At 39.3% G+C, this 9,377-nt stretch overlaps 1 protein-coding gene across 1 annotated transcript; it reads right to left on the bottom strand.

The window, feature by feature from the left end:
- Positions 1-256: 256 nt before the first annotated feature.
- On the bottom strand, positions 257-1,405 carry PABPC5 (poly(A) binding protein cytoplasmic 5). Its single transcript, XM_008159482.3, has one exon. It carries the CDS (start codon positions 1,403-1,405, stop codon positions 257-259), a length of 1,149 nt encoding a protein of 382 aa, XP_008157704.1.
- Between the last annotated feature and the right edge of the window lie 7,972 nt (positions 1,406-9,377).

Below are 9,377 nucleotides of genomic sequence, written 5' to 3'. Positions count from 1 at the left end.
ACAAATGTGTGGAGAAGTAAACTTTATTCTCCATAATCCTAAGATATTACATCAAAAACTAGTACAAAATGACAGTTTTACAATTAGAAATTATGTTCTTCACTAAAATGAACAAGATTTTCTAGTTTTACTTTTTTAAAAAAAAGAAAATACTTAAAAAAAACTGTGAATTGGCATAAAATAATCTCTTATCACAAAGTAGCCCAAACTAAGTAGGCACCAGCTTAAGGCTGAAACAAATCGAACATTCTTATTCTCACCACCTGCGCCTGGCTTGGCCCAGGGTCACATGCAGCGGTTTGGAGCCCACCATGCGACCATTCATCTCACCCACTGCTTTGGTAGCCTCTTCAAAAGAGGAGAAACAGACTATACCAAACCCTTTGCCTTGCCCCACTTCCACCATCACTTTGGCTCGGCTAATTGATCCAAAGGAAGAAAATTCCTCCTTTAGTTTTTCATTATCGATGGTCCCATCCAAGTTCTTAATATAGATAGGCACCCCCGGAGGCCGACTTTTTTCTTTTACTTTCAGCCTTTCAAATCTTCGCCTTAATTCAGCCAGGCGTTCAATTTTCTTCTGTGCTCGCCCTACATATAGGGCTTTCCCATCGATGGACTTGCCGTGCAGGTCTAGCACAGCCTTCTGAGCAGCCTCGTGTGTCTCATATCTTACAAATCCAAAGCCTTTAGATTTCCCACTGGCATCTCTTATTACCTTAACACTCTCGGTTGGCCCATATTCACTGAAAATTTCCTTCAGTTTTTCGTCATCTATTTCATCTCCAAAGTTTTTAACGAAAACATTGGTGAAAGTTGCTCTATCCCTGGTCCTAACTTCAGCTGCCCGCTCTTCTGGAAATTTGAATCGGCCAACATACACCTGGCGGTTGTTGAGCCGCACGCCATTCATGTGCCAGATGGCTCTATTGGCAGCTGCCAGGCTGTCAAAGTGCACATAGGCATAACCCTTAGAGCCATTGTCATCGCATACAACTTTGCAAGAGAGAATGTTCCCAAAAACAGAAAACAAATAAAAAAGAGCCCTGTTGTCTATGGATTTGTCCAGGTTTTTGATGAATATATTTCCAACTCCAGACTTTCTTAAGCGGTCATCTGGCTGAGACCACATGAGACGGAATGGTTTGCCATTAATCAAATCAAAATTCATGGTGTTCAGGGCCCACTCAGCGTCTGCAGGAAAGCGGAAGTTAACATAGCCATAGCCCAGAGGGCTGAGGGTCTCTGGGTCACGGCAGATTCTGGTGAAGCGCAGAGGGCCAGCAGGCCTGAACTTTTTATAAAGCATGTCCTCGGTGACATCTGGGTCCAAGTCACCCACATACAGGGCAGCCTTGAGGTACTTCTTTTTCTTGCCAGCAGGATTAGGCTCCCCACTCCCCATCTCTCTCAGCACAGGGAGGAGGCTCTCTTGGGAGAGAAAAGAAGTATGCTTTCTCTAAGCTATGTGCCAAGCAGCTGTTCACGAACAGAAAAAGCCAAGGCGAAGGAAGCTAAAAGCAGACTCAGTAACACTGTTGTTGAGGCTGAGAAAATGAAGTTCAGAAACACCTGGTCAGCGGGCTCAGCACAAACGCAGCATCAGACAAAAAGGCATCCCAGTAAGGAGTCTGTTCTACCTAAGGGACATACAATTTCCACCCTTTCGGATTTAAAAATCAGTTTCAAAAGCCAGCAGTAGGGAAAAAAAAATTCCCTTTCCCTCTTAATTTATAAGAAATCATCAAGCAGCTGTCTGGCTCCCCACATCTAGCATTGCAGATCCAGGCCTCACAACCTGTTTTCTGCATAAATATAGGCCTCGAGGTCCTGTTGGCTTAAAATTACATCAACTAGGGCAGGGAACATGTATTCCTCCGCCCGGGGGCTGCCTGGCCAGTCTCAGGCGGGCTTGCAGCTAACTAAGGCCGCTACACACACTCAGCGTCAGCAAAAGGGCAGACTGGGCACTTGGTGCTCTGGGCCGGCAGGCAGGCTGCAGGCGGCGGATCAGACAGAAAGACAGACAGACAGACACGCCCGGAGGACCGGAGACCGCCCAGATACCCAAGATGCCCACTGGGTACGGACCAAGTGACGGCGCGGTGATTTCGGCAGCCTGAGACTTGCGGCAGGTCCGGAGGGACTGACTGGCAGAAGCGCACTGGGTCAGCTCAGACGCAAGGCGGTTCCGGACAGATGTGGGGCGGAGTCAGAAGAGAAGGGCAGATGCGCGGCGGGCGGGCAGAGCATGGACCCATGGACAGGCTTTGCTTTCTCAGGACAGACCGACCCAGGGACTAAAAGCCTGTAGCTGTGGTAGGGCGGGGCTCGAGAAAACCCGGAACCCTGCTAAGTAACTTCCCACTTCCCTGTGTTAACATTGTCAAGAAAAAGAAAAGAAGACATTAAAATGGTTTTTAGATTTTTTTTTTTATTTTTGGAATTTCATGTATTTATTATTTTAAAATATTATATTTAGGCTGCTAATCTGAAAATTCGAGGAGATGATGACTTAGATGGAAAGAACTATAATAATTAAAACAGCAACAACAACGAATTCCCTAAATCATTTCTGTTTAGGAAATAGGATATAGGTTGCATACTTTTCCTAAGTGCATTGTGAAGTCGGGATTGACAGTTGTACTGGCCACCAGTCCAGTGCTAAATGATCACAGGGTCGAATAGAACACAGAGCCATGTTGTGTTTGGCCTTTATCCTTACTCCATTAAACTCCAGCATAATGGTAGCATTATCCCCAGGTAGTAGGCAGTGTTCTTTTCACTGCTCCAGCAATACAAAGGTTTTAATTATTGGAAAGCCATAAAATGGCTTTAATGGTACTTAGTGCCACAAAACATTAAAGACACGCTGCCTCCATAGCACAAATTATAAAATCTTAAAGAGATAAAAAGCTGCAGAATCTATATAAAATATATAATTAATGTTCACAGATGAAGCAAACACATAAAGATAGAGGCACATTACATAATTAATTACTAATTTTAACATGAGTTGTCAACTTTAAGCCATTGCAGGGAATAATGCTATAAGATAGAAATCAACTTAGAGGTTTCCCAAGATCTTTTTAGAGTGTCTGAGAAACAGTTTTGGGGAGGAATGTTGCTCTGTTTTGGGAAAATCGCAATGTCTATAACACACAACTCCTCATGCAGCCCATTCACAACCCCTCCACTGAAAATGAAAATCCAGCCGAAACCGGTTTGGCTCAGGGCCTGTGGACTGAAAGGTGCCAGGTTCGATTCCGGTCAAGGGCATGTATGTTGGGTGCGGGCAAATCCCCAGTGGGGGGTGTGCAGGAGGCAGCTGATCGATGTTTCTCTCTCATCGATGTTTCTAACTCTCTATCCCTCTCTCTTCCTCTCTGTGAAAAATTATTTTTAAAAATCAATAAAATATATTAAAAAAATGAAAATGAAAATCCAGGCAATACATATGTAAGTACTATTAGGCTAGAAAAGATTCTGGTGGGGGTGGGGAAGAATGCAAGAGAAAGACATCACCTAAAAGGGCATTGTCTTAAGAAGAAATTTTTTTAAAATATATTTTATTGATTTTTTACAGAGAGGAAGGGAGAGGGACAGAGAGTTAGAAACATTGATCAGCTGCCTCCTGCACGCCCCTCCCTGGGGATGTGCCCACAACCGAGGTACATGCCCTTGGCCGGAATCGAACCTGGGACTCTTCAGTCGGCAGGCCGACGCTCTATCCACTGAGCCAAACCGGTTAGGGCTTAAGAAGAAATTCTTAGAATAATAGGCTAAATTCATGTACTGCTTCATTTTATACATTTTAGATTTTCTGTTAGACTCTATTGTTAACTGAAGATGACAATTTACTCTCATTATTTATTCAAATATTTAGTGAGAGAGAGGGAGAGAGAGAGAGAGAGAGAGAGAGAGAGAGAGAGAGAGAGAGAGAGAGAGAAATATCGATTGGTTGCCTCCTGTAGGCACCCGGAACCCAAAACCTAGGTATGAACCCTCACAGGGAATCCAACCCGCCACCTATCCGTGCACTGGAAAACAGTCCAACCAACTGAGCAACTGAGACAGGGAAAATTTAGCTCTTTTAATTGGGTTCTTGCTTATCTATGCCATGGAAATATTTGAGAAAAGGCAAATACAAACAAAATATTATGGAGATAGACTAATAAAAACTGATCTTACAATATGACCACAATGAACAACATGTAGAAACACTTGCGAATCTCTGCTTAATTTATTCTATTTTGAACACAATTTTTATAAATATCTTTCCTGATAAGCTGAATTAACACTAAACTTTTTAATTAGCTTTTTGACCATTTTTATTTTTCTCATTTAAAATCCTACTTTACTGAAAATGTTGTTGTAAAACAACACAAAACCAATAGAATAATTCCCACAGTATTCTTACTGAACCAAATATAAATGTTGCTCATGTTCTAATTAATTTGTACATATTTTTCTAAGATTATAAATAGAATTGGGTTGGTAAAATTAATTATTTTCAAAACAACCTCCTCTCTACACTTAGCAGTCTTTTGAGGGTCATTGTAGTATAAGCATTTTAAACTATAGCGAACTTTTTATTATATAAAAAATAAAAAATAGACCTGCTTTTAAATTGATTTTAGTAGTATTCCCTCTGCTAAGCAGATATTTGTGGGAAAAAGGAAAACATTTTCACCTATAATCTGTTTAATCATGTTAATATTAAGATTGAGAAGACTCTCTGGAATAAAATCAGATATAGAATATTTATCTTGTCATTTTTATTACATATTAAAGGCAACTTTATAGTCTATGTAACATATTAAATACATTAAAATTTTCCAACCAGCCCACCCAGCATGGGTTCGATTCCTGGTCAGGGCACAAGCCCAGGTTGTGGGCTCAATCCCCAGTGGGGGGCATGCAGGAGGCAGCCAATCAATGATTCTCTCTCATGATTGATGTTTCTAGCGCTCTCTCCCTCTTCCTTCCTCCCTGAAATCAAATATATATTCCCACTGAGATTCCTGAGTCAGTTGGTTAAAGCATATCTAAGTCTTTCTAAATCTAAGAAACATTTTCCATGAGGAAAGAACCAAGGACAGCTGGCATTCTAAGTGCATCCCATCAAACATTGTTATTTACAGTTGATAGTAATGTATCAGCTTTAGTGGAAAAAGAGGAGAGTTGTGAATTTATTCTTCAGCTTGTCTTAACAGGCACTTAATCATGTGGTTCCTATTACCTGGTAAGTGTCTCAGCTGTACAAGTTGCTGGGCCTTCACAGTGAAAGTAAATTTGCTGCTCTCTTGAATGAAGTCTGGGATGGTGGAACAAAATACTATAAAGTAAACATTTTATTACCTATAACTTGACTCATATATTGTTAGACAAAGAGGGGAAAATTGCAAGAAAACGATTTGACATTATGAATGTAGTATAACCAGGCATTTCTTCAGTAAGATTTGGAGACGTTAGCAATTCTTTTCCTCTATTTCCAAAAATTTTATCTTGAGCCATGAGCACTTAATGCTCTGAATGATCATCATAAAGGTACTGTGATTTAGTTATCAAAGAAAGATTAAATTGTGTTTATTAGAATATACTTACTAAAGTGAGAAAGTAATGAAAACTGAAAAAGTTTCAACAGTTTACAATAGAATGGGATTTATGCTAAATTGTTAATAAACCAAAATAACTCAGTCTTCAATATTTAACCCAAATTTCAGTATTGCTATTTTTTAAATTTTTTAAAGAGTAAAAAATATTTTATTTTAATTTTGGGAGTGAAGTGCTTTATTTTTTCAAGTCTGTAATCCATACATTTACATTCCTACAGGATTTATTGGAAATTAAGAAAAGAAAATTACTTTTATAAAAACAGTTTAACTTTATTTTTTTCATTTGTCTCATGTACTAAATCCATGCTGAATTAAAAAGTCATGCTTCCAACGGTGAAGAAATCTGAGTGTTAAAAACAATAAAGTAATATGACAACTTTATATATTTAGGTTTAGTTAGGTATCTCCTTAGGGTTCTCTTGAATTAGATCCTATTAGTTTATCATAAATTCATAGACTACTATATGTGAATTTATGTAATTTGTATGTGCTCACCTAGTCCATTTAGAATTTTATATAGCATACTAGAGGCCCAGTGCATGAAATTAATGCACGGGTAGGACCCTTAGGCCTGGCTGGCGATCTAGGCTGATTGGGCCTTCCTGCTGCCAGCAGGGGCCTTCCTTCATTCCATGCCAACCCCTGGTGGTCAGTGTACATCATAGCAAACAATCAAACTCCCGGTCTCCCAGTCGAACTCCGAGGGGACACTTTGCAAATCAGGCTTTTATATATATATAGATGTGATGTATAATCAACGTATTTCCTGTTATGATGCCTTGAAATAAGGCAAGAGTATCACGTACTTGGCAGACAGTCTCAGACAAATCTTTTCCCTACTAAGGCCTGTTTACTGAATATGTCTTATATAAGGAAAACGCATACACACACAGCAAATGCAAACACACAGCACATTTTCTGATGACAAATTTTAAGTTATAGTCAATTCACTTGACCTGGAACAAAAAAATAAAATATTTTTTTAAAAATAAAAATATTTTGCCTTATTTTAATCTCAAATTTTTTTTAATATATTTTATTGATTTTTTACAGAGAGGAAGGGAGAGGGATAGAGAGTTAGAAACATCAATGAGAGAGAAACATTGATCAGCTGCCTCCTGCACACCCCCTACTGGGGATGTGCCTGCAACCAAGGTACATGCCCTTGACCGGAATCGAACCTGGGACCCTTGAGCCCGCAGGCCGATGCTCCATCCACTAAGCCAAACCGGTTAGGGCTTAATCTCAAATTTTTATTATGATAAAATATATATAAAATTGACCTTCTTAACAATTTTGAAGTATACAATTCAGCAGCATTAAGTACATTTACATTATCGTGCAACCAACATCATTATTTATCTCCAGAACTCTTTTTACCTTGCCAAACTGAAACCCTCTACCCATTAATATATGTATATTTTCAGATGACACTGAAAATATGTTAAGCCATTTATTTATTTTTGGGCTTTAAGGCTGCTTTTAGTTATCTTCACAACACACAATACTATCATAAGCATCCTAATTTACATAACTTTATATACATGTTGTCCCCAAAATGTATATACACCTTAAAATTATTTTTATTGCTACTTCATAACTGTAATTTTGCTACTGTGAATGAATTGTAATGTAAATAACTGTGTTTTCTGATGGTCTTAGGCTCTACAGCAGCGGTTCTCAACCTGTGGGTCATGACCCACAGGTTGAGAACCGCTAGCAGGGTTGCCTAAGACCATCAGAAAACACAGATATTTACATTATGATTCATAACAGTAGCAAAATTACAGTTATGAAGTAGCAACAAAAATAATTGTATGGTTGGGGGTCACCACAACATGAGGAACTGTATTAAAGGGTTGCAGCATTAGAGAGGTTGAGAACCACTGCTTTAAATGATTATAAAGTCAGTGTTTATTAACACTGAAAAGGAGTCAAAATTAAGTGAGTTATCAGGTGTTAAAATGTGTACACATTTTGGGGGGACACCTATATTATTGCTCTTATTTCTATTAGCTATATTCTCAAAAGTGGAGATCGAATACTTAAATAGTATGTGTATTGTTAAATATTAATATATACAGGAGAATTATTTCAAAAATACTTCAGCAATCTACTTATTTTACCAACATGAAAATTTAGAGGAAATGGATAATTACTAGCAAAATAGGAATTACCAAAATTGATTCAAAGGAAAAGTGGAAGAACAATTGCCATAGAACAGACTAAAAAGTAACTACACCTATGCTATCAAAAAGAGACCGGTAATTTTTATAATTACATAATCTTTAAAAACATACATATAGGACTAACACTATTCAAACTATTCTCAAACATAAAAGGATTCCTAAGTCATGTTTATAAAATTATCTCCAATAGAATTCTCATAAGCCAGTCTCATCTTTTCAAACAAGAATAAATGAATGGTCAGTCCATTTACTTATAGAACTTGGATATATATATATGGACTCAGTTGTGTGTAATGTGGGTGTGGGAATAGGCAGGAGCAGGAGCAAGGTTAAGTATTACATAATAAGGATTTAGAAGGGGATATGTGATGGAAAGATAATTACAGACTTCTGGTTTACTATGTCAAAACAAATACAACATTTTCTAGATATTGATCATCACATTTTGCACTGTGTTCTTTCCTTCTGGACTGTGTGTGTTACATGCTTTTGAGTTGACTCCAACTCCTGGTGACTCTATGAATGAGTGATGTCCACAATGTCCTGTTGCCAACAGCCCTGTAGACTCTTGCCTAGGGCTTCTTTTATGGAGTGAATCCATTTCATATTTGGTCTTCTTCTTTCCTTGAGTCTTATAGTTTACCCAGCATTATTATCTTTGCCAAAGAATCTTTGCCATGATGAACTCAAAGTAGGACAGCTTCATTTTTGTCACTTTTGCTTCCAGTGAAGTTTCAGGCTTAATTTGTTCTAGGACCTACTTGTTCACATTCTTCTAGACTCTTTGTAGAGAATAGTTCTCCACAGATAAGGAAAACTTTACCTTTAAATAAGCAGGTAATTGAGGAAAATCCTTAGCTTATCTTTCCTGACATATAAGTTTAAATTTAAAATGATACAATGTTACATTATTGTTTAATCTGTATCAGTGGGAGGATCAGAGAGTTATTTTCTCTTAAAACATCCAACATCCTTAAATCCATGTCTGTGGCTAAATAGCACAATAAGTATTCACACAATTCTGTGAAGGCTTTGCCAACTTATACTTTGCTCCTGATTACATAAATACTCCTCTTATGCATTTCTTGGATATTTTTGATAATCTTCATCCTATATAATTAAGAGGTAATATGCAAATTGACCATCACACCAACACAAGATGGCTGCCTATGACCAGGCCGGCAGGGGGGTTAGTGAGGGATGACCAAATGACTGAACAGCAGGCTGTGTGGGACAACCAGGCCAGCAAGGGGGCCATGAGGGGCGACCAGGCAGGCAGGGGGGACAGTTAAGGGTGACCAGGCTGGCAGGGGGTTGTAGTTGGGGGCAACCAGGCCAACAGGGGGGCAGTGAGGGGCGACTAGGCCAGTGGGGGGGAAGTTAGGAGTGACCAGGCTGGCACGCAGAGGCAGTGAGGGGCAATCAGGCCAGCAGGGTTGGCAGTTAGGGCTGAACAGGCAAGCATGCAGGTGAGCAATTAGGAGCCAGTGGTCCAGGATTGTGAGAGGGCAGTCAGACATCCCCCAAGGGGTCCTGAATTGAAGAGGGTGCAGGCTGGGCTGAGGGGACC

This window comes from Eptesicus fuscus, chromosome 1, assembly GCF_027574615.1.
Source record: "Eptesicus fuscus isolate TK198812 chromosome 1, DD_ASM_mEF_20220401, whole genome shotgun sequence".
Taxonomy (NCBI): Eukaryota; Metazoa; Chordata; class Mammalia; order Chiroptera; family Vespertilionidae; genus Eptesicus; species Eptesicus fuscus.
The sequence above is the reverse complement of the archived record's forward strand: the minus strand, read 5'-3'. Positions and strand labels throughout refer to the sequence as shown.

Excerpts from the sequence above, each read along its gene's own strand:
- PABPC5 (XM_008159482.3), bottom strand. The coding sequence starts at position 1,405 with ATGGGGAGTGGGGAGCCTAATCCTGCTGGCAAGAAAAAGAAGTACCTC.